Genomic DNA, 26438 nt, shown 5'->3' on the forward strand with positions numbered 1-26438 from the left:
TGTCCAGTAGTACCTGAACAGCCGAGCCGTGGCGGCACACAGGTATGTGACGTGTCAGAGGAGAAACGAGCCTTTCACATTTCTCTCTTTCTGGCAGTAACGGCCCACAGACCTCACCGCACTTTAGGGACTGTTCATTACTTATGAAGGGACTTGTCAGGGGAGGAGGGTGGCTGGTTGATTTTTATTTTATTATTTTATTTTGATCCCCCCTATGTTCATCACTTATTGATGCTGTTTTTGAAGTATGAATAAGTTAATAAGTAATTTATTCCATTGAAATATCATTGATGTATTATAGAAAAGTGATTTATCTTTTCATAAATGACAAAAGGCACATCTGCCTCATTTTCGCTGTGGTATGGTGATACTACTCAGAACCATGGTATTTTCATTGGTATCGCACAGTAGGTCCCAATTTTGGTACCGTGACAACACTAATCGGCCACAAATTTCAGCTTCGGCCACAAATTTTCATTTCAGTGCATCCCTACTCAAGATGTTCTTGAGATATCACGTTCACAAGAACGAGACAGACAAGGTCACCTTGACCTTTGAACACCATAAACTAATCAGTTCATTGCTCAGTCCAAGTGGATATTGGTGCCAAATTGGAAGACATTCCCTTGAGGCGTTCTGGAGATACAAGGATGGGACATACGTACAACCTGAAAATATAATGCCTCTGGCTATGGCTAGTGCTAGCATGGAGGAATAAACATGGCAAATATTCTCGAAACTTCAGCTTCTTAAATGTGAGGATTTGCTTTTTTGTCATATATGTATTAAAGTGAATCTGTCTGGGCTTCAGACTGATGTCAGATAAAAGCAGGGTATTTGAAGATGTCGCTTTTGGAACCTAAAATTTCCTTTTTTTCTGACATTTTACAGACAAAACAATTTTAAAAAGTTTAGGCAGATTAATCAATAATAAAATCAGTCATTACTTGCATCCTCATCAGTACTGGGACAAACTGTGCCGCTACTGTAATACAGATGTTGACTACATTTGTTGCCTGGTCCTTCAACTTTAAACTCTCTATTTCATGTCAAAGATGATCCAAATTATATGCGAGCATCAAATACAAACAGGGTCATTCATTAACAAGTTCACTTCAGATCTCCCATGATTGTAAAACAGGACGGTAAAGTGTTTCTGTGATTGATCACTGATCGGCCTTCTTACAGTGTTTATTGTGTTTTTGTTACTTATTGCTGACATCTAATAAAACCATAACTTCCCAATGAGGTCAGAAGTTTGGCTCAGGTCAGCTCAAAGGTGATGAAATCCACAACAGATTGTGATCAGGTTAAACTAGAACAATATGACTGACCTGATGACACTATGATTCACCTGTAAAACATTGATTTGTTTGTCCTTATATTACACCCTCCTATTGCTCAACCATAATCTTAAAAAGTAATTAATCTCAACACAGCACACATGACATAAAGATGAATTATTCCTGATGCAAATAGCCTGCAGAGACAGAGATGAACTCATCCCGAGTTTGACCCAGCTACAGAGCAACAAATCGTCCTATGAGTCATTCAAACATAATCCTGCAGTCGTGACCTCAGGATGAGCCGCAACACTTTTCTCTTCCTGGTCTGCCAGAGATCGGCTGTTACGTAACAACAGATCTGACGGTGTTGCCAAATCAAATGGATTTTTATCTGGGCTGAAGTTCGTTGGACAGGTGTGTGTGTACACGTGCACGTCTGTGTCTAGATTCTTGTTTTTAAGCTCGACCCACTCTGACTGTCCACTTCACGGACAGTCGTAAAACAGTATTTTTTTATTACTCTGTATTCCAGTGCCCTGATTTAAAAGCTTACGACCCACATGTTTATAAGATTAAAATATTATTGAACCAGTAATACAAATAAGAAGCTATGAATTCATTGAGTTGGGGATTGGGTTTATTTGTGTTTGTGTGAGTGGGTGAGTAAGAACAACAGTGCAGTAATGTGAGTCTACCTTGTTGAGGATGAAGTGTCTGATGAGCAGGAAGAGGAGTCCAGACATGAGTCCAGAGAGCAGGGGGGAGATGAACCATGATGCCACTGGAGAGGGAGGAGAACAGAGCAGCACTCACATTACAATCACCCATTGACACACAGGGTCCCCACACATCTTCATGGGAAACTTCCACATTTTAAAACAGACTGTTGTACTGAATTGGAAAGACAGAAACAACCTCTCAACATCCCGGTGACATCATCTACTCTCTCAGTACATTTCAATAAGAAGACAAATAGCATTTCACAGATGTTTGGCTCCATTCATTACCACTTATCTACCCTAGTAACATATACATACAACACATACACACTCTTACCCTGGTAACTACCTCCTCCTACTGCTGCTGACACTGATGCCCCCACCTACACATTCATCAACTATAGAGAAGCCAGCCCTCAACATCTGCCAGACCTGCCTTTTCCAGGTCTTCCATGACTGTGGGAAGCATCGTGAGGCAGCAATGACTGTTACAACTGTCTTTTCTTCCCTTTGTTTTTCCTGCCATGACTCATCTGTACTTATGCAATATCCTAAACCTCCCCGAAGTACCTTTAACTCTTAAGGAACAGGCATGGACTTTTATTTTGCAGGTTAAGGAAGCAACAGCCAGAGTTTTCTCCTCTATCTGAGAGAAAGTCTTTCACTTAAAGTATGTCTTGAGGCTGCACTGCACGCTGGTCTGTTGAGACTCCTAATGGTGAGGAAATTGGTAACTCTGCCTCCTCTAATATGGATTACTGGCTGTGTAAAATGGTCGAGGGAGTCATCCTCGCCGAAAACAGACTGATGATTACAGTCAGTGTTTTGCAGAGCTAAAAACCTCTGCTGTAGCTGTGCTGGAAATATCTCAGTGTGGCAATATTAAGTTTATATTCTGGCAATGTTCAAAAGTAAAGTGGCATTTTATTTATGTGAAGATTGTTGTCTGTGTGTGAACATCTCAGATATACATATGCAGGCATGAGGATATACAGTGAACATTGCAAACACACACACAAACACAAACTAGTCCTTACCGATCTTGACAAGCTGCATCCACTGTACGCCTTTGGTGCCGATGGCCACCATGGAGAAGCCGATGGTGGCGCCAACAATGCAGTGAGTTCCAGAGATGGGCAGTTTGAGGAAGGAGGCGATTAGCTGCCACACTGCCGACCCTGGGATCAGAACAGACAAGAAGCTCAGATGTTTTTCATATTTAATTATTTCCCACGAGTAAAAGCTTTCAACTAGACAAATAATAATATATATATATTTGTTGCATCATTGTGCTTTTTCTTTCTCTAAATATAAAGCACAAAAAAAAATTCATACTGCGCTGTAATTTGTCATTTTTAAAAGATTTTTTGTGGCATTTTTGCCTTTATTTGACAAATGTCGAAATGAGACAGAGGGAGACAAGTATGACACGCAACAACAATCCCAAGCAGGGATGAGAATTGAGAACCAGTTCCAGCGAAAAACCAACTCCAAATTGTGGGATCCTTCAGAATTAACCAGAACCATGAGACATGATCACATCACTCCAGTTTTAGCCTCATTTCACTGGCTCCCAGTATGCTAAAATAGATTTTGACATTTTACTTGATTACATTTAAGGCTCTTCATGGTCTCTCTCTCAGCTATATCTCTGACCTCTTAGTAACGTACACGCCAGGACGTACACTAGGTCCTCTGGCAGAGGTCTTTTGTTTGTTCCAGACGTCTGGCTGAAAACTAAAGGGGACAGAGTGTTTGATTTCAGGGCAAAGAGGCTCTGGGACAGTCTGCCTGAGAAAATCAGGTCGGCCGAAGTCCCTTCTTAAAACCTACTTTTGTCGGAAAGCCTTTCCTGATTTTACTTGGGTTTCAAGTTCAGTTAAACTGTCTTATTTTCTCAGTTGTACATTGCGAAAAACAAAAAAGACTTCAGACTTATGTGTCCAACAACAAGAAGTCATGGCTGAGAGGAAGAAAGAAACAAAGAATGATGACAACAGTGCAGCTTGTAATGTCTCTGAAATGATCATTTCAAGTGACGGTGGATGCAACACGGGCTTATTTATGAGTGCCACTGCTTCCCAGCAAGTCTGTTACCGAGGGTGAATATCTTAGTTTATGATAATGCTGAAAATCTTACCAATTCCCATTCCTAGTCTCAGGTTAGAATCAAACTTGGGACGTTGAAGTTATACAGCACGCACTGTAACCACTCAGCTACCAGACCACTCTGTGTCATTTTTGTGTGCAAAAACTTAAAGTAGTGACATTGTGCTACTACTTGCGGCGTTCTTCACTGGATTGAAGCTTTTTAAGATGACAGCACGTGACATCGTACGTGCTTTCTGATCTTCTAAATTATTGTTTTAGGTTTGAGTTGTTTGTAAAGGTCGGCACAGGTGAACCTGTATTTTAAGTATCAGTATAATGTGAAAACAGCAGACACATTAACCTCCATGAGCAGACTAGTTTCCAAAAAATGGAAAAAAGAACACACACACAGGTATACTATAAACATAATCACACAAAATGCTTTGATCTAAAATTGCTTAATGAGATACAGTAACTGCAGTGCTTTTAACACGTGGGATTATACATCTTTAACAAAGGCGTATTCTGAGATGCAGTGAAGCCTACTGCAAAACTGCATTTGCAGACAGGCGCTCATAATGACAAACAACAGAGAATAACACTTCATTTATCAAGACAAAAACCCCATAGGGTCTGTGAAACAATATTTTCCCACATGCCAATTTATTCTCAGGCAGCAGAGTCCATTATTTGAATAATAGGACCTCAGTGACTCATTGTCAGGCTCGGACATTTTTTCAAAGCCCTAAATTAGACACTGACATATACAGCAAATACTGCATTGTGCTGTTTCTGTGAATTCCAGCGAGCAAAGTGAAAGTATTCTGCTTTTATCTCATCAATTCAAGAAGTAAAAACTTCTCATTATGTAAAAACAATAAGGCGGTGAAAAAGCGTTTCCTGTTTGAGATTAAAAAAAAAACTGTTCAGTGTTTCCCCAACATTCACTCCCAGCAGCACATCACACCTGACTTTTCAGTGAAACGGGAATCCCCTGTGCATAATGTCGCCTTATTTATCACCATTTCCCAGCAGTCACTCTGTCATTAAAATGGCATTGTCTCAGCAGGAGCTCCATTGTTTCCTGCTCTGCACCATTCATTTACTGAGGTAATGTAATGTTGGTGTGTAAAACTGCTGTTTATACACAACAATTCGTGCTTGTGCTTCATTGTAGATGTGTTTTAATGCGAAGAACAATGACAGGCCTTTCTCTGGAAGTGTTTACAATGATGCAGCGTTAGTTAATGCTTCACATCTTAAGGTTTATCTGGGAGTAAATTAAACTTGTTTTCACAGTGTTGCTTTGAAACTTTGCAAGAACAAAACAAATTTCACAACATTTCTTATGAATCCAAAAAAAGATAAGTGGTTAAAAAAACAAGTGCAGATGTTCCTGAAATGAACTTTTACCAACTAAGACAAAAACAGACTCTGCTATAGTTGTTATTTAGCAGCTTAGTTTGGGTTTCTGAGCAAAAGGAAAAACAGTTAAAGCCACAAACAGGTTAGATGAATGGAGGCATTTTCATGTAGCATGTAACATGTGATCCTATGGACATGTGGGGTTAGTGAGGCTGCGGCGTGGACTCTGATCACAGCAGCTCAGAGCATTTCAGAGCTGTTTGTGAGGTCTAGATCTAGATTCACTATCTGTAATCTTCCAGGAGAATGTGTGAATGTTACATGTATTAAAACAGACATGCTACTCTTTCTGTCCTTGGATCAGGATATGAAAATAAAAACCTGAGTTGAAGCAAAGTTGCCCAGCAGGTGTTTACAGGAGAAAACAAGCATGTATTCAAATTGCTATTAAACATGCAAAGCGGAGGGAACAGCAGAACCTTCTGCGAGGTAACTCAAATAAATTAAAATACATGTTAGAGCTAAAATGGTAATTTGATTTATTCATTAGTCGATAATCTGAAAATTAGGCGGCAACAGTTTGGATAATTGTTTATTTGTTGCATTTGCATATAAATGCCAACATTAACATCCAGCTTCCTAAATGTGAGCATTTTCTGCCTTACTTTGTTTTCTATCATCGTGAATTGAATATCTTTGGGTTTTGGAGTGTTGTTTGGACAAAACAAACAATTAGAAAAGGTCAGCTTCAGCTGCAGGAGCTTCAGATAGACAGTTTGCACCATTCATTCGTTGCAGTCCTAATATCCCTCTATCCATAATGCTCCAAATACCATCAACATCAGCGTTTACCTCGAGAGATATTTCTCTTTCTCTGCACACACTTCAAAATGTTCACATCTAAACTGTGGTACTCACAGAGGTTTCTTTTGATATATATATTTCATAGCTGCATCTGACAATTATTATCATCATCAGATCACTCTGTTCATTATAGTTATGACAGCTTCTTGTGAAAAATTAATGTCTCATTCTGTCCGACCAGCAGTCCTACACCCAAAGATATTCAGTTTACAATGGCGTCAAATAGAGAAACAAATCAGCAAATCTTCACATTTTGCCCAACTGATGTTTCTGTTACAAAACAAAGCTATTATTGCATCTAAAACCTTTTCTCACTTGTTATCACCAGTCTGTTTCACTTCATGATGGAGCAAAGAAGCAGCAATAACTCATGTGTCAAAAGTGGGACAGACATTACAACTACATGACTTACTGGATTAAGGCTGCAACCAACGTTTATTTACATCATTAATTAATTTGTTTATAGTTTATTTCGACTGACTGACTAATGATTTTGCCAATAAAATGATGGAAAATTATGGAAAATGGCCACTCTGATTCCCAAGAGCCCATGTTAGAAGTGTTGTCAAACATATTTATTTATTGATATTTACTGATTTTGAATATTTGAAATAGTTTCAATGCTCATTTTTGCAGTATCAATACACTGGTACCAGCCAAGCTCTGTCGCTCTGTCTTACTGTTAATGTTTACTACAGTCATTGTACTGTTCTCTGCTACTAACCAAAACATTTTATAGACTTGTTATATTTATCTTTTAATACAAATTTTACATTTTATGCCATCAATGTAAATGTTTCCCTGTGGTATCATATCTGATCTTGAATATCAATATTTTTGTCAAAGTACTGCATCAAAGTTATAAATTCCAGTATCATAGCATCTTCAAACTGCATGTTTTGTCCGACTAACAGTCCAAAACTCACAGATATTCAGTTTAAAATCATATATGACAAAGAAAAGCAGCAATTTCTCACAACTGTGATGCTGAAATCAGAGAATGTTTGATATTTTTCCTTGAAAAATGAACAATTGATTGATAAAATTCTGTGATAGATGTAAAATTTAGTCCGACTTACCGAACATGGCGCTGACCTCCCCTGCCATGAGCACAGGCACGGTATCGTTGTACAGGCTGACGTCTATGATGCCCTTTCGAATTGTCTCGCCCACTTTGGCCCCCAGCAGCATTGAGCCCAGTGTCTCAAAGATCGATGCCAGGATGCAGGCCTGCTTCAAAGTGACCACGCCGGACCCCACCGCTGTACCAAAGGAATTGGCCACATCATTGGCACCCACTGAAAAAGCCAGTATGAAGGCAATGATGAAGCCAAGGATCACCATCCACAGATACGCCTCCAGATCCATCTTGATGTGACTTCACGGGAAAAAATCCAAGTGGAGAAAAACAAAGAACTAGCTTAAATATTCTTTTTTTGAAAAAAAAAAAAAAAAAGTGCTCTGTGCGCTTTTAGCGGAGGACTTAAGGTAAGTCCGCTCCTTTTCTTCGTCCCCTGGTTATAAAGAGTTCGAGGGGAGAAGCACAGCCGCTAACTAAGCGTCTGAAGCTCAGTCCAAAGATTGGAGACTAGTGATGGTGGGTGCAGGGAGCATTCCATAGCTTAGTGTGAGGCAGCGAGTCTGCACGATCCTTCACCTGCCAGAGAAACGAGAGAGAAGAGACACAGACACAGATTACTATCATGAGCCATGATGACTCTTTTTTAACTGCAGCCACATCTGACAACACCTCCCTGAGACTTCCTCAGAAAACCTAAAACAAAGGAGGGGAGGGACCTTTTGGGAGAGAGAGGAGGAGCACTTGTGAAGACAACCCCCCTAGCCTCCCAAAAAACCGTGAAGGATTCAGGATGGATGATGCCAATGAAGAACTGGCTTTGATGAAACAGGGCACAGTGTACTCCAGTGGGGAAAGCTGAGGACATCTCAGATAGCCACAATAGGACATCACAGTCTGCACTTCAAAGAAATCAAATCAAACCGTTGAGGAGGGCCTGCTGTTAGCGCTGCTGATACTATAAAAAGACCACAGTATCCAGAGTGAGATATGAGCAATGCTCCCAACATTAGAGCACATTGTTAACACCTTATCCCCAACACAACAGGGCGGCTGATGTCTCTGCCAAACCTGATTTTATTTCACAGGTTTTCTCTTTGCCACACGTCCAGATAGCCTCTGACAGGAATATATAATTTACTGATTATTAGACCACCAGAATATTTCAGCCATTATCACTTTCATGTCTGACACAGAGATGCCAAAACCGATAACTGGCAGAATTACCAAGGATATTAAAATGTTTTACATCACAGTATCCTGAAATGCCCTGAAGCAGCGTGATCGTGCTGATCGTACTGAAAAAGAAACGAGAACCAAGAGACAGTTTCAGTTTCACAGCCTGGTGGATGTTTGCATGGCAAATTGCATTCTAATCTTTGCTTATTCAGCTTCTGCATGACTGCAGCGGTGCTCGCTGGGCGACAGTCAAAGGTGCACGCCAGTTTAGTAACAAGCTTTGGAGAACAAGTTCAAACAAAATCGAAGGCTTTGCTGCAGTACAAAATGAAAAAAAAAAAAACCTCAGTGCATGGATTTAAGTTGAGACTGCAATGCAGTAAGAACATCAGCAGTGTTGTTTTACTGCTGCGAGAGTCATTAAAGTGCACTTTTTGGGGAGGGGGAGTTAGGTAAACTGATATTACAGAAGAAAACTGTAACTTCAGCATCTTTCCAAAACAATAAGCTTTACAGCCTTAGAATTTTAAGGCTTAAATCACCTAACTGAAGATCTCTACGGATCTTGAGGGGACATTTCTATGTAAATTAGCAAACCTGCTGCTCATTTACAACCTTAACTACTGTGACATTCACTAATTAAGAGGTAACCTAAAAATGAAGGGATGACAAGAGATTTCAAATGCAACTGACTGTAAATTACAGCTACTGAAAATCAGCAGGAGTCTCTTGTGACTGGATCAGTGGTTTGAGCTGAAATGATTAGTTGAGTTACAGAAAAGCTTTGCTAACTGGTTGGTAATTGGTGCTAATTAGTTTCACATCATTGTAACTGTAATATCTTTTGGTTTAGACTTGGCTGAGCAAAAAAAAAAAAAAGGCATTTGAAGGCGTCATCTTTGTCTTTAGGAGATTGTAACATTTAATTTTCCTAAGTTTTGTCAGAGATGTGGACTCCAGTCACAATTTGATGACTTTAGACTTGACAAAATGAAAAAAGACTTGCAATTTGACTTGGACTTTAACACCAGTGACCCATAAATTCACTTGGACCTGAGCCTTTTGACTTGAAGACACTTGATAACCTCACTGAAGTCTAAGTAAAAGTATGCTAGCACTTCAGTCCCTGTTACTAGCCCGGTGTGGCTACACATTTTGGCAAATAAAGGCCTGTCTCAATTAGAAACCTGGTCTGATTACCATGCAGTTCATTTTTCTTTGGATATATAAAACCAGGTTGTTAGCCACCTTGAATTATGTGTCCATTCCTCAGTTACCCTGCAAGTTATTCATATTACCTTAGTCCGTAAGGGTTTTCAGATCAAAAGAATCAAAAGGGTTTTTCATAAAAGTAATACTCATACTGGTTTAAATAACCAATTTGATTGTGTTGCTGAGTAACAGTTTTGTGTGAAAGGAACTAAAGGCCTGTTCCAAATATAGGCCTGTTGATTTTAGTGATTTAAGCAAATAATAGCCTGGGCTATTAATTTAAGTTTAACGGTATTCCAAAATTCTTGAATCAATTAATACTATTCATTTCCAGCAAGCCTACACTTAATCATCCAGATCCACTTTGTCTGAGGCAATCCGACAGTCGGTAATCCGATGACTTAGTTAACGTACAAAAACTGCACGGTGGTCAACAAAAAAGGAACTGCAGTAAGCTAAACATGTGGGTCAAAAATTTAAGACTGAGACATAAAAACTTCCAACAAACTTGTTTTGACAAATAAATACAAAATTTAAAAAGCATTCATGACTTTTGCAAATGTAATATATCATTAGTCTGTTGTTCAATGGCATTACATTTGGCAAAGAGCGCATTACAACCTGTTTAGGACTCTAAAGATAAAGATCAGTCTTGACTTGTGACTTACTTGAGACTTGCAAAACAAGATCTTGGTCTCATTTCTGTTTTTTGTAGATTAAATTATTCATCAATAGTTAGTAGTTTAGCCCTGATAAAATATTAAGAGTGATGAGTTCATCAGATAGGTCGAACACATCGGGCAAACAGCTTCCCACGTCCCTGTAAACCTCCACAAGGCTTATTTACATCGCAGCAATGACAACATGCTTTTGAAACGGATGATGAGGCCACCAACACTGCAGCCTCTGGTGGTCCCTGAGAAACCTCTACACCACAAATGACTTGGTCTGGGTTCTTTCTCCTCTTTTTCTTTTGTCTCTGCCACATAATCAAAGTCATTTCATTGGGGGTTAAAGGCAGCGCATTTCCTTCTATGGTTAAGCCAATTGTTAATGGGGAGCATTAAATGTAAACAGCTTGCAGGCCGGACTAGCACATTCTCTCGGCATGAACCGGCTGTGTGCTCCTCATCGCGTGGGGGCAGGCAGCTCCTTTCTAAATATCCTGCGGCAAGTTATGGCTCCCTCCTCCCGACCAAGAACTCCATCTGGAACAGTTGAGGTCACGTCCTGCTATCCTTTATCCTTTGTTGAACCACAACAAACACATTAAGAGATGATAATAATTCGTCTTTTGATCACGTCTGCGTAAGACCGCCATTTAATCGGGATGTAGTAAAGTGACACTCAAAATTATTATTGTCAATAGTTAAAGTCTGATTTTTCCTCAGACACTCAACAGATCCCAGGACAGTTCTTTTCTATATAGATGGAAAGAGAGCTCAGAGGTTGCTGAATCTCAAAAAGACTGAGTAAAAATGATGTGATCCTTCGCTGATCCCTGAGGGGAAATTCTCTTTTCACCTGCTTCCCTCCAGAGAGAGATCAGAGCGTAGGATCAGAGCGAAAGGATCACAGCCCCTGGACTTAAAACTTCAGAGTGCTCAGACAGAAATCTGAGACTCATTGACTGAAAGTCCATAAACTGAAGTCATGAACTCACGTCCATCAAGACAATTGCTACTAAAAGGTTAAAACTAAGTTAATAATTCATGGCCAAACATAACAACCCTTGGTAGGGTCTCTATCTGAAGCTCTGAAATTCAATTGATTCCTTAAGTGCTTCGTGTCACGTTAATTTGGCTCTTAAGTAGAGTGGTTTATCGGAAACTTTAAAATGCTGTTTCATTGAGTATGCACTGATAGGCAGGCATTTTCAGACTTTTAAGTCACCCACATCATTTTATTTCTTCACCTCAATTCATAATCTCTTCATTTGAATTGTCTTTTTGTTGGAAAACCTTTTGAGAAGAGCAGAGTAAATACCACAATTGAGAGTCACTCCACTGACAGCAGCAGACCTTCAAGGACAAACAGAAAACGCTCTCAAATGTTTAATCCGGGGAAACACCTCCGCCACAAGAGCACCACATTCAAATATGGCCCTCCGTCATGCAGACACCAACCAGAGACTCCTCAGGGGAAACAGTCAAACTAGACACCAGAGAAAGCAGAGAGCACATCGTTCAAGCGTGAGGAGGAAAGATGAGCATGAGTGACTCAAGTGTGGGTGTGTGCGCCCAAGTATCGGGCGTTTTTAATAAGGTCTGCAATTTTCTAAACAGGGAAGCTCGACATGACAGCTGCAGCTGACGCCCGGTCCATCCTGAAGACCTCGTCCTGCTGTGAACACATGAACACCAGCTCACATGCCGCCGCTCCCAGTTGTGCACATAAAAACTGTTTTCTCCAGAGTGATGTAGTCTGGCGGTAACCTGTGGAGTCCTCTCACTGACTGCTGTGCTACAGAGGATTCAAACAGCTCCTCAGTCCTCCAGGAATGTTAAAAAAGTCACTCCAGCTTCAGCTTTTGTCAGGGTTACAGGATACGATCAGTATATAAAGTGAAACTAATATGACTGCCTGGGGGCCCACAGACCAATCACACAGCCCTGTGTTGTACACATCAACCTTCACCCTAATTATCTGTGAAATTTTGAGATTAATAGTTTTCTCTTTCTCGGGGAAATTAATAGGGTTTTTGATATGGTTCTATGAAAGCTAAAGTGCCTCAGTAACCTCCAGATTTGGAAAAATATAATAATTAAAAAGCTAAAATTAACCCAGTGCCTGTAGGTAAATCTTCTCTGCATTAAAATTATTTTAAGTATTATAGAAGCAGTGCAGGCCATGAGGGGCCAGTGCCTCCTTAAAGGCAACGGCAGAAGTATTTCTAATATTTAGGAAGCAAAAAGTAGATATTTTGGAAAATGTACTTATTTGCTTTCTTGCTTTCAGTGATGCCACTGTCATGCTGCACTGTAAATGAGAAACTACAGCCAGCAGCTTCTAGGCTTAGCTTAGCATGACAGCTGGAAACAGGGAAACAGCTAGCCTGGCTCTGTCCAAAGCTAAGATAAGGTAACCAGTACAGGTGGAACGATACATTGATCTGGATCGATATCGATTCAATGATCAACGACCCAATATCAATGATGCAAAGTGAAAGCATTCATACATATCATCTTTAAGATACAACTTTAGTTTGAAATTCCCATAGCACATCTGCTTCATCATTTCCATCCAACCAGTGCAAGCATCTTCGCACCAGGTAGCCGAGGAAAAACAATGAGGATATTTACTGATATGATCTCGTATCGTTCACAGGCCACAGAGTCGTATCGTGGCAGACTTTGTGATATTGGCAAATATTATTTATTACCATACAGACATGAGGAGTGGTATCTATCTTCTCATCTAACTCCTTTAACATGTATGTCATCCAGGAGGACAGGAAACCCGCACAAAAAACAGAAATACTGCAACCTCCCACATGAGGAGCTCTAATTAATCCTGGTGGGGTTCAGGTTGGTTAAATATGCACAATAGGTTGCCGATGCCAATATGTGACCAATAACCGATGACATATTGACATATTCCCTTTTTTTTCCCCTACCTAATTTTAGCTATCGTCAGGTCTCTTCTGTAGTGGAATTGACATAATATTATGCATGTATATTCTAATCACGATGGCCCATTAGCCGATGGATACCAATGACGTGCCCATATTATGTTGCATCCCAATCAAATATTCTATTTAAATCTACTGTATTTAAACAGCTTGCAATTTTTCCATGCTTTTTATGTACACAAAATTGAACATGATGGACTGCACCTCCTCCTCCAAATGTGGTGACTGCAGAGACACAGCAAAAACTGGCGTTTCTTGGACATCCCTTTCATCTGCAGACCGCTCAGCCACCAACCTATGGACATTCTCCAGACTGCCAAATATAACCACGAGCAGGCTGCATTCACATCCAAGCTGTGAGACGCTGTCGACAAGAAGCTGGCACTCTGCGAGGAATCCTCCAAACTGTCCTCAAAAGTACACCACACTTCCAAAACAAACACCTGTCTGCTGCTCTTAACATCTGCTGTGTTCGCTGCCAGGTTTGAAAACACATCACGGTTTGAACGTGGAATACACAGCCTGGGAATGTTTGTACACTCTCACAGATGAGAAGGTATATGACCTTATGACCTTGAATAGCAAATCCAGCCATGTTGTGCTACATAAAGCAACCGTTCAGAGAGCGCAGTCTAAGATTTATGGGTGTGATGCAAGTTAAACAGGGCTCTAATGAAATGGGTTTCTTGCCAATAGACTGGCTGTATTATCTTCAGTATGCAAGAGGAGTCCTCAGCATCTCAGGCTACACCATCAAGCTGTGTGACTAGTGAGTGTTAACACTGCTCCACTGAATGATTCATCGGGACCTTGAAACTTCTAAGAGTTCAAGCGTTTTGAAAGCAACACATTATAAAAGACTAAAATACATTAAAAAAACGAGTTGCATAAAATGTTATACAACCTGCGTGAAGGTTATCGCTTCTCTTGCCGTCTTTATTTCTCTGTGCCAATCACAAAATCATCAAGACTAGCAGATATTGAGCGTGTCGTGTGTTTACTCTCCGCTGCTTATATTTGTAATATACCTTGAAGGATTATTACACCCAGAAATAGAATTTGGTAACATCTGCTCAGTCAGGGTTGCCAATAAGAAAACAAGCAGAGGCAGCAGTATAATAATGCCGATTCACCGGCGGAGACCATAATGGCTTTTTGCTACCTGGGTGAGAATGCACAACATGATTATGCCGCTGGTCATTGGGATGCAGAAAAATGAGCCGGAGATGAAACAGTAATGTTGAATTTTATTTGAAAACCTGGCAGCAATGATTACTTTACCCGAGGGAAGGAATGGCTTTTGTGCTCAATAAAATAATTCAAGAGAGTTGTTTGAGATGATGTGCAGGCAACTCACTAACCGGGGGACAGAGTATGTCTTGAATATTTGGGGAACTTAATGCGTAGTTATCAACTGCTGAAAAGGAATTTCATGGTTGATTATGATTTCTGATACACAGCAAAATAAGGGTTCGCTTAAAAGACCGGCGCTGCGCATTTTTATAAAGATGACGGACCCACTTTGTTTCCTTTTCGAGGGGCAGCAGCTCTGACTTTATCTTTCTGGAGGCATCTGAATCACAGCAAGATTACTGTGAGTCAAAAACTATACTACGACAAAGTTCAGCTGTGATAAACACTGGAGATGATCAATGGATCAGGCTAAAGTGTGAAACAAACAGCTTCTCTTCTCAGCTCCGGTGAAGATTTTATCACGTCCTACACAAAAATGTGTCGCGACTGTTGTCCAAGGTGCTGAACCCGAGACCACCGGGGACGCAGGAGCCGTCTGAAGTGACTGCTATTGTTCGCACTTTGATATACTTTACGACTCCAGGAGATATTTGACTTTATGTAAGAAACATATCTAACAACATTATAGTGTGAATACTTTAGATTATACTACCTGAGCAATTTCAGATGTTCATGATAGCGATGTGTGCATTTAGTCGACTAGCTAATTAAATGTGCTACACTATTAATTAAAATTATAATTATTTTCTGCAATTGCGTTCACCCAATAATTAATTTATTTATTTTAATTTAATTTATTTTCCTCAATGTCATTTGGTGACTTTTATTCAGTGAGTTGTTGTCGTGCTTTGTAGGATAATGTGAAATGTTCATGACCGCACTTTTCAGCAGCATTAAAAATAAAATTTGATTTTTGAAAAATGTGATTAACAATTTCAAAATAATCTTATATTTCATGCGACATTTTGTCATACAATGTTTGACTTTATAGATTGAATTGCGCTAAATTTTGACTGTTTTCTGAGTGTTTTCTTACTTTTCAGACTAGTTGACTAGTTTGAGTTTAAACTTCCATTAATAAGTTGAACATTTCTTGTTTATGATAGGACTTTAACTGACAAATCATATGTGTTTTGCTGTTGTTTAAGTGAAAAAGTGCAGCTTTGTGAGGTCGTACATGGGCGCAGGATTGCTTTGAGGTTAATGCTAATGCCAGTAAACTCACACCAACACTCAAATGACTCAACTCTAACATTAAACCTGTTATTAACAGTTCAGTAATGCTAGCTTTGTGATGCTAACAGTTAGCCCTGCCACTGTGAGTGTGCAGCCAGGGTGTCTCCCACAACTGTCCCCAGCACAGAGCTCACACTCCTGCAGCAGGAACAGTAGCCCCTTTTACACTGCCAGATTTTCGGCGAATGTTGGGCTGTTTTGCTGGCGAGCTGCGAGCATTTAGTCGGACTGGCGAATTGATCCAAGGTGCCCAATTTTCTGCCGCGTAGGGGTAGACATATTGGCAAAACCTTTTTGGTTTAAAAAGAACGAGGCAGCCTTCCGCCACGGGAGAGGCTGTTGATGACTTGTGGGAGGAGCTGTTGATGACGCCGCACGTGTGACCCACTGGCGGTGGGCGGTGACGCAAACCTACTACACTACAGTAAAGTTGAGAAACTGGGGAGACAAAGAATTGTGCGCCCTCCTTGTCCTCGCAAATGAAGAGGCCATTAACCGGCAGATGACGGGGACGGTGAAGAACGGGGCGGCTTACAAGAGAATCGCCGAAGGACTGACCAGCCGCGGCTTCCCTCCCATGTCACTGTTTACGTCACATGCTGAGCTACACGTTTTGTTACTTGCTCATGCCCCCCATTGCCCCGAAAAAGGCACATCCTGTATAAACAAAAGTAGGCAGGCGGCATTTTGCTGCACTCCCTGATTTTGTTTGTATACTGGCAATGCTGATCGAAGACTGATTGGGCTTTCCTGCAAATTTGCACAATTCCTGTTTAAAATGGACTAGTGCTTGTGTCATGATAAGCAGAGAGTAAGTGGGGGGGGGCCTAACTAAGACAGCATTTCCTTTGACCTCTCTACTGGCCCTATAAAATAGCCTAGGTAATTTATTTGACTGTAAAATCCAACACATTGCTGGTTAAATATATATGCACATAATGGTGTGTGTGTGCACTTCATTACTAGTAAGTAGCGTGCACTGGGGTCTATTGTAATTACCTTACACCACTGACTTAAGTTTTCCTTTGTGACTTGTTGAATACTCCATCTCCCACTATTCACACCATGTCTCACTGCATTCAGCTTCATGTCATCTTCTAATTTTGCCAATTACTCAGTGAAGATAAAAGACAGCCTTTCCTATCTGTAAGTGGCTGTTGCTCAGGAGGTAGAGCAAGTCGTACACTAGTCATTAATGGCTCAAAGCTCTGCTCCTCCTGTCCACCTCTTGCTGAAGTGTAGCTTAACAAGTCAACACTGACCCCTAAATTGCTCCCAATAGGCAGGCCCTTGTCTTGGCATAGCAGCAGTGTGTGAGAGAGGCAAACTGTAAAGTACTGTGTCTGCTAAGGTAAAAAGGAACAATACAAGTGCAGTGCGTTTCCCATTCACCATCTTATTCTCAGCTTGAAATGAACTGCTGTCCTTTTTTTCAAAAGCTACCCTAAATAAAAACACTTGAAAGTGGCATCAACTATGAGGCAACATACTCTTGAGGATTATTTCTGGCAGACACTGTTTCTTCCTGTGGGTGTCAGGTGGTAAAACAGTACACACATAATGAGGGCACTGACACAAAAACACACAACATGGGCAAACAAGACTGAATTAGGTCTTCGAGTTATTGATGCTGGGATGTTAAATAAGGGTGTCTTAGAGGACACAGTCAGGATTTTAAAGGGGAAGTTGTGCAATACATGATGAGAATATTAACAGTTTTTTGACAATTAAGTGAAGAGCATATCCAGCATCGCAACCTGAGCGGAGCGTTTTACCTGTTACAGCACTGACCTTTTGATGCATGACTCTAAAGGGAAACTACTTACTGCCATCACTTCTCTAACTGTTTGCTGTCGCTGCCGTACAGTGCTCATTAATCTGCCTGAGATGCCACTGCACCACAGCCACAGCTGGTGCAAAACACTGTGTCACGAGCTACAGTCTGCATTGACACGCGGCTGCACTATCCACGCACTGATTCAACTCTCCCCCCCCTCCTCCTCTCATCAACTTACCCTTCATCTCTAGGCACTAGCTGAAAGGACCAGAGCTAGAACATGCACGCAGCGTCAGATGATGACTCACAGCAGCATCATAACCAGTGCAGGCTAATTGTTACACCTGAAGCATACGCAGCTGCAGTCCGTGCCTCCAAGGACACCGGGTTGCTCACATCTACCAGATGGCTTATAAAGTTAACAAAACAGAGAGGTATGTTTAAGACAAAAGAACGGACACAAACAGACAAGTAGGCCTGAAATCAACTCCACTCACCTTCATGTCTCCTCACATCAGTGGAGGGTGAGAAAGTGGTGGAGATGAATGAATGTCAAAGACAAAATGACAGTATGAGGGAGAAAAACACACAGACTGAGAGGAATGGCAGGCTGGAGAAGAAAAAAGAATGGACCGGGAATAAAACCGGGGGGTGAGCACGTGATATGATGGGAAATAAAATTATGAGGAGAGAGTGGAGGAGAACAGGTGATGACAGGAGGAGAGGAGTGAAAGGAAGGAGGGAATCAGCAGGTTGTGGTGGTGTTGCAGGAGAGAGAAGGAGGGAGCTAACAGAGAGAGAGCAGCACAGCCAGCTGAGTCTAGACTGCCTCTTAAAAGGAAAGTATCCGCATTCACAGCACACGCCGTCCAATGACGAATGCCGGAGAGGCTGAGGTGCGCCGCTGACTGGCTGTCTGTGTGCAGAGAGGATGGACAGATGGAGAGGAGGCAGCCAATGACTGCGGAGGAGGATAACCAAACGAGGGGAAGAGGAGAGGGAGGGGAGGGGAAGCTGTGTGTGGATGTGTTGTGCAGCCGGAGAAAAGCATGCCGACGGATCAAGGGCATTCGGAGCACTAGCATTCCCTTGGTTACTCTGGTCAATATAATAAGCACCTTTCGGCACCTAAATACCGACACACATGTCCAGAAGGAGAGCAACAGTGTGAGCTCTGGATTGCACAATCATCTGTGATGCTTGTTACTGCATATGATGAAATGAGCTGAGCCACTTTGGGCCGTTTTTCTTGGTAACACAGAGCCCCGTCACACACACTAGCTCAACACTGTCATCTGGCCTCGATCCACTGATCACTTTCTCTGCCACAATCGTCCCTTTCAAAAGACACGCTGGACAGTATGTCTTTATGTGACTTGGTTTCAGCAGGCAGAGACGGCGGCTCTCGTCGACACAATGAAGAGTGCGGATCAGATCCACTGCAGGCTCAAAGCATACCCAACGTCTACGTCAACCTCAATTAATTAGCTGTTTGGCCTTAAATGTGTTATTTAGTCCACAACCTTGAGATATTCATAGTGGAGAGAAGAAAGTTTTTTTTTAACTAATCAATTGAAAATAACTGTCATATTTGCTGAAGCTATCACTATATTCTGAAAGAAGTACATGAGACAGTCGGCAATAAAATTCTGTCCCTCCTCCTCTTCCTGCTGCTTCTGAAAACATTAACTGGAATCAGACCACAGCGAGGTCAGGGAGGGACTATCAATCAGAGCTGAGGTGTCTCTAACGCAGCTGTCAGTCATGTCATTCGCTCTGTAAACTGCAGTCAAACAGTCAAACTAGGCAGCTCTGATCAAATATGAATCAAGGTTCTGTTACTGCATTGCCTGTTTCTCACCTTAAATGTTTTCAGAAACATGTTTTAGTGCACTGTTTAGCTGTAAAATGAGAAAATTCCCATTTTACAGCTAAACACTGCACTAAAATGTGCTTTTGAAAACACTTGAGGCAAGAAATAGGCAATACAGGAACAGTCCTCATCCGTATTTAATCAGTGCTGCCTAGTTTGACAGTTTGCCTGCAGTTAATGAGCGGTGACTGACATGATTGACAGCTGTGTTAGAGGCTCCTCGGCACTGACTGTTTATTTTCGTTCATGTGCATTAAGGCCATTAGAAGTTAGGGATGGACAATATTGGATTTTTTGATGATATTCAATATGCCAATACATAACAACCTTTTTGGCTGATAACCAATACCAAAATCAATGTATCCACTTTTTTCCCCATCTAATATTAGTATTCATCAAGTTTCTTCTATTGTGATAATAACATCATATTATGCATGTAAACTCCTATTGTGAGGGCCCACCAGCAGATGAAGACTTGAAATACAATGCTTTTCAATGTATGTTATGTTAATCCATTTTGCAAAATAGGAAAAAACATATTGGCCAATTCATTTTAAAGTTGATGTTGGCTTTTACTTATAATGTATCGATATTATCAGCATGTTGCCTGATTCCTATGACGTGCCAATATTATCGTGCATTCCTATTAGAAATGCTACAATGCAAATAGAGTAGGCAAAAAATATTATTTTTTCTGAGTATCTGTCTCATTGAGTGCTGTGTGAACGACAGTTTCAGCCAACATGAGAACAGTTATTTTTTAAATAAAAGTTGCCGACTGTAGCTTTAATCGCTGCAGCTCTATCCTCAACCCCCTCTATTAATGCTACAAGAAGCACGGCAAGACAGATACTACACACTACCTCAGACATTTTGACAGGCCTTTCTAGTGAGGTAGTCTGTGAGAGATAAGACAAGAGAAAAAGGGCTCTACAGGAAAAAAATAATAATATCACAATATTATTGACCAAATACATACATACACATACACATCGTGACATCACTGTAGGGTTAACTGTTGGTGTTTTTAAAGAATATTTAGGAGATTTTTACTAAATAATCATCAGTAATGTGGATCTAATGACTACGTGGGTAAAGGCCAATAATAGTACAGCTGGAAATTACATCACTTTAATGTAATACAGCCATTAAACCCAAGAAAAGACAACACTTACAATATTACAATATCCAAAATCTGAGACAATATCTAGTTTTATGTCACAGTCCATATAATACTGATATATTGCCGAGCCCTAGTTGAAGCTGTTCGCTCCTAACTATGATTGGAGCACAATACTCAAATTCTTCTACAAATTTTTCAAGTCTGTTTCTTGCTCGACCTGCACATAATCCTGTTTTGACTATATACACTTAAAATCATTACTCACGTACACCACTGAAGCTAAGGCAAAGTCTGGCGCCTCCGGTTCAGTTCAGGTCCTGTTCCCTTCGTTCTCACATACTGTGGAAAGACTACACTCGGGCTGATAAATTCATTTGTCCGGTGCCGTTCAGAGGTCGGATCTTGTGTTTGTTTGAGTTCCTGTGGCTTTCTGCTCTATTGTCTCTCACTCATTCTCTCCCTTTCTGTGCCCCCCCAACTGGCCCTGCCTGCTAAAAAGCCTATCTGCGTCAGCTGCACCTGCTGCCTCTGACTCTGTGCTTCGCAGCGGGGAGGCGCTCTCTCCTAGAACCAAAAACACACACATACACAGACACACTCTGTACAGTGTTGAGATCAGTCAGCCTCCATGAACAGGAGGGGGGTCGTTTAAGAATGACAACAACAGCGTGCATGACTGCGAAGAGCATGTCGCCCTCAACACTGTCTTCAAAGGCTCCTCACACACAGACACACACACATTTCCATAAATCCTCTCACTCATTCTATTTTCTCTCCGCCGCCGTGGGTCTGCATTGCAGCACTAAATCAGGTTGTCAAGAGGCAAGTAACTCTGGTAATCCTTCAGATTGCTTCTGACGGCCATTACAAGCACACAGGCAATCTGTCAAAAAAGGAAAAAGAAAGAAGTGGGCTTGAAGCTAAATCATTAGTTTTCAGTGCTTTTTGGCTGATTTTCCCTGATAGCTATGAGTTATCCTCATCCCACTGTCTCCTCACCATCACTTAAGTCCCAAGGCTGCAGTGAAACATCTCAGGACTTGAAACTAAATCGCCTCTTAACTTCATGCTTTATGAATATTCATTGTCCCTTGGCAAGTTTATTTAAGTTTCACACAAGAACAGACAACATGCTGTGACTTCATTAGTTTCAAATCTAATTTGGGGGGTGAACAGTGTGTGTTAAGCCCCTTTCTACCGAGCAGTACGGTTCAGTTCAGTTCGATACGCATTTTTCCTGTTTCCACTGTGAACAGTTGTGGATGGTATCAATGGAACTGTTCCGTACCACCCTCATTTCTGGTCCCCCCTCTGTTGGGGTACCTAGCACACAGATCTGGTACTAAAAGGTGGAGCTGTGAACACTGCAGTCTGTTGACTGGTCAATAGAGGACGGTCACTGTGCTCAGGGCTGAGCTGTGGCTGGTTTTGTAACCACTGTTCATACCATGGTGAGTTTTACATAAGTAAACTACAACTATAAAAATAAAGGATGTTTTGCTCTCTCTCACAGCAGCTGTAGACTGAGAAAAAAAACTGAATTCACTGGGTCAACTGCCGGCAACTTTTAAGGTGGAACGTTTACTTGTAATGTTACTCAATGCATGAGTTGATGTGAATCCATCAACGCACCTTAAATTTCAATATGACAACTTTGACAATTACTTTGGTTGTTTTTTGTGTCTCTCTTGGATGACACAGACTTGTAGTAATGAGTGGATCTCCAAACGTTTAAAAATATATATATCAATTTCATCCGAATTATGTGAACTGCGTATATTCTAATCCTCGCTTGGAGGAAAAAAAGCATCGTGGAGTGTCGTTCCTGTGGGCGATGGCCGGCTGCGCTTGCTTGAGAAGGACTTAAAGCACAAAGCCGCTATTTTTAAATATCCTATTGAGAGAGATGCTCACTGCAGCCTGAGAATGTTGGCGACCAATCTCGTTCTGCAGACAATAAACGAGACATCTGCAACGAAAAACAGTGAATGGAGCAGTGAGTGACAACAAGTCCGCCCACATTTAAGGGTACAGTTTACGGTGGTAACACTAAATGGACCTACCATGTCTGAAGGGTTACTTTTGGTTCCAAATGTACCATACCAAACGTGTTTGGTGGCTTTAATGTTTCAAAACAATGGACTAAAATACAGTAAGTACAAGCTGAGAACTACTGCTTTCATGTAGAATTTAAAATTTGAGAAAAACATCATAGTATACTGTAGATAAGTTGTTGACTAAATAGCCCTGTTTTGTGTCACTGGCACTCTCAGCACTGCCGACAGAGACAAACAGCAATAAATCACTCAGTAACTATCAGTATCGATGCAGCAGAAACAAAGATAGCTTTTATCATTCCACACTGACTTGTCGAACTTGATCGCAACTAGCTCTGACATTATGCACACATGGGAAACAACACTCTCATGAGATCGAGGTGGACACAGTTTTTAGAGCCAGGCACTGCAGTTGCTTTACACTGACTGCTAGATCCAGGGCATGATAGGAAACGCCTAGCTTTCACATGATCAAAGAGCTGATTGGCTCTTAGTTTTGCCCACAAACACGACCGAAAACCCATCTTTTTTGTGTAAATGTATTATTCAATGCTAGATTGTAGACCAGGGTTGGGGCCCCTTTTACAAATTGACAAGAGGCCAGGAGCTGGTCCCAGCAACTCCACACAGGTCAGGTGTACACAGTGGCATTTCTAGGATTTTAGGACATTGGAGATTTAGCCCATACCTCTGTCAAAGGGTCCAGGGGATCCTCATCCTCCCCTGGCTGGAGCCTATCCCAGGGCTGACGCAGATGATATTCATGCTCACATTCACACCTACGCACAATGTAGTAGTGGTTAGCACTGTCGCTAACCAGTGCACCACTGCAAATGGTAGGGGAGGCCGCATTTGGCCCATGGGCTGTACGTAGAATGTCACTGTTGTAGAATCGTAGTCTCCAGTTTTGCAGATAAAACCTTTGTTGCACAACATATCTTGTGTGGTTGATAACAATAATAAAACAATAATAATAAGAAAGATAAAGGTTATAACGTGGTCTACAAACCACAGGTAGCCTACAGATGGATCTAACAGGATGAAAATATTTCTGTGACTTCCTGTTTATTCTTCAAAGGCTGCTGGAAACTGACTTTACCCCCTGCTGCCGCCTGATCTCGTCCACTTTCCAGGCGAGACGCAGCTCATCTAGAACAAGCCTATTCTTCTTTATATTAGAAGCCTGGCGCCTACATTACCCACAATGCAAATCAGCCGCCAATAGTGTCTTTTTAAGACTTGGGTTTGTTATGCTAACAGCAGCTAATGTAGCCTGGAGCTGCTTGCATCGAGTATATATCAGGAGAGGGCTACAGAGGTCTGGTAACCTTTCTAATTCCACATCCCCAAATTCCTCATTTTATTTTCAAACTTGTAGCCTTCTGCCACCACTGGCGCCAATTATCAGATTCCGAGCTGCTCCCCTTAGAGCGCCATACAACATTTCCTCACACACGCAGTAATGCTCCCCACGACCTGTAAACAGACTTGTAAAATCTGCACACATCTATTCAATTACATTCCCAGTCTACCAATTTATTATCCACTTTATACACATAATATCCCATCACTGTTCCTAATGAGATCTCTGCCACATTAGTGTTTGCGGCCTAGATGTCAAAGACTTTGCCACTCCATCAACTTTGATACTTCCTCTGTGGATTAAAATGGAGGCTGGCGAGCAGCCTTCTTCGAACCAGCTTCAACGGATGATAAAACCAGAGAAATGTCAGCCTCACCTTCCATCGACTGGACACATATCTGAGCCTTTAGTAACACTAAAGCAGGCTGCGTTACAACAGCAAACAATCGAGCCCCCCTCTGGCAGTGTTGAGTAAGCCTTATGTTTAAATACTCTTAAGGTCAGCTCTCTCTGGTTTCAGTGGAGACTGTGCACGGGTTTGACTCCCTCACCCTGAAATGGCAAAGTGGCTGAAGCGGCTCCTCCCTGTCCGAGCGTCTGTAACAAGTGTTTGAAGTCACTAGGACAAACACACTGTGTCCTGACACTGTTTGTGTTTGTCTAGAAAAGAATCATAAAAGGACAGTTGTTTACAGAAACACAATGCGAACAGCAAAATACATTTTACACAGATATGATTGATGATACTGATTGAACATTTAGAGAGACCTGAAAATTCATGGCTTTAACAAGCAGTCTTTTACCAGTAAGTTATTAAATCTGGAAATGATTCTGTAGAAATGTCCAGCTGAGCTCACACATAAACACACACACACACACACACACACACACACACACACACACAATGCATAAAACCCACCCAGGCTAAAATAGCAGCAACACAAAGGATGCAGTGCCCGAAATAAGACTTTTAGGCCAGCAGAAACTATTAGTCACCTCTGAGAATAAACCATGCTCACAACAGGGATCCTAATTGACCAATCAAAATGTGCCCCAAAGATGAATACAAAGCCAACTACTTTATTACTAACAGTAAGGGGCCCTGTTTTGTTGGCTAGCCTTCACATCTTAGGACTACCAACACAATAAGCCTTGTTACATACCAACAATAGCAGCTTTTTGAGGCTCTAGTCCGGCTTTCTTCTCTTTCTGCCATCTGCCTCCATGTTCTTGGGTGTAGGAGTCATCTTATCCTTGACCCTCTCCCTATTTTCCTCACCCCCCCCTCCCGCACTCAGCTTTAGCTGGACAGTTCCAGTTCTCTTCCACGAATCGGCGTAGGTGCCCAGCAGCAAAGCCTGCCCCCTTCACCCCTGTGCTTCCTCCTCTGCTCAACCCCTCCCAATCTCTCCTCATCTTAGGTGTGGAAGTGGAGAAATGTTGATCTGGCTCTGTGCTCGCGAGGCCCTGCCAGGACCTCCAACCTACCTGCCTCTTTCTCAACTGCTGAGACTGGTAATCTACTGTTGGCATGCTCTCTGGTATTAAAATGTGTTACTGGGGCAAAGTGGGTGCCGGTATTAGTGAGTGCTGGAAACAAGGCACAAAAAGGGCAAGGGAGACTGTGAGAAAGGAGAGGTACCAACATGACTAATGATGTTTTCGGCTACGTCTGCACTAATGGGGATGAATGCATTGTGTCCACTCTGTTTTGGCCTTGTGTCCACACCACTCTGCAGACTGTCTGATGAAATCTTAAGGAAAAGTGTTTGGTCTTGTTTGAGCAACAACAAAGATAACCTTTTTGAAAAAGCTGACATGTGACAATTATGTGACTACCCTCTGTTACATGATCCATCTGAGAATGTGGACGAGCTTTAAAAAGGAAAAATGGGGCTGAAAATAATGCAAACACTCAATCGTAAACTTTCATTTCATAAACATAAAGTATAAATATCCTTTTAAACACCTACCGTCTGGAGACACCATAGTTTTAAGGCTTCAGTTATACTTATTTAATACGGCTTTTGACTCTGATTTACAGAAAGATTACCATAAAAAACACAACTCCAGGTCCTCCTATTTTAAAAATGACTAAAGGACAAGAGTCTATTCAATTTCTACGTATGTTACGTGTTCATATTCATGTGTTTTTTTTTTATAGTAGTAGCAGTTGAGGACAGTTCTACATAGTGCTAGCTTGCTAAAAGCGGAACAGCAGGTGGTAAAAGGTTAAGGTATTAGATACACAAACAGAGTTTAATGTATCTGCATTGGTGTGGACGTAAGTATACAGTGTTTGCGGACAGATTTCGGGAGCTAAGGATTAA

At 41.4% G+C, this 26438-nt stretch overlaps 1 protein-coding gene across 5 annotated transcripts in view; it reads right to left on the reverse strand.

Annotated features, from left to right (window-relative positions):
* The window catches only part of slc20a2 (solute carrier family 20 member 2), a 59137-nt gene that overhangs the window by 15606 nt on the left and 17093 nt on the right, over window positions 1-26438 (reverse strand). For 2 of the 5 annotated variants that reach the window (XM_049579027.1, XM_049579028.1), the window contains exons 2-4: window positions 7405-7982; window positions 3043-3183; window positions 1982-2067 (exon numbers count right to left, since the gene is read on the reverse strand). In XM_049579027.1, the coding sequence (XP_049434984.1) occupies window positions 1982-2067; window positions 3043-3183; window positions 7405-7693 (516 nt within the window). In that variant the 5' untranslated portion in view covers window positions 7694-7982. Of the gene's footprint in view, window positions 1-1981; window positions 2068-3042; window positions 3184-7404; window positions 7983-18189; window positions 18502-20953; window positions 21114-25271; window positions 25368-26438 lie in introns of those variants that run through there. The other 3 variants (XM_049579031.1, XM_049579029.1, XM_049579030.1) reach the window with 3 other exon arrangements.

Source organism: Epinephelus fuscoguttatus, linkage group LG6 (genome assembly GCF_011397635.1).
Source record: "Epinephelus fuscoguttatus linkage group LG6, E.fuscoguttatus.final_Chr_v1".
In the NCBI taxonomy this organism is placed as follows: Eukaryota; Metazoa; Chordata; class Actinopteri; order Perciformes; family Serranidae; genus Epinephelus; species Epinephelus fuscoguttatus.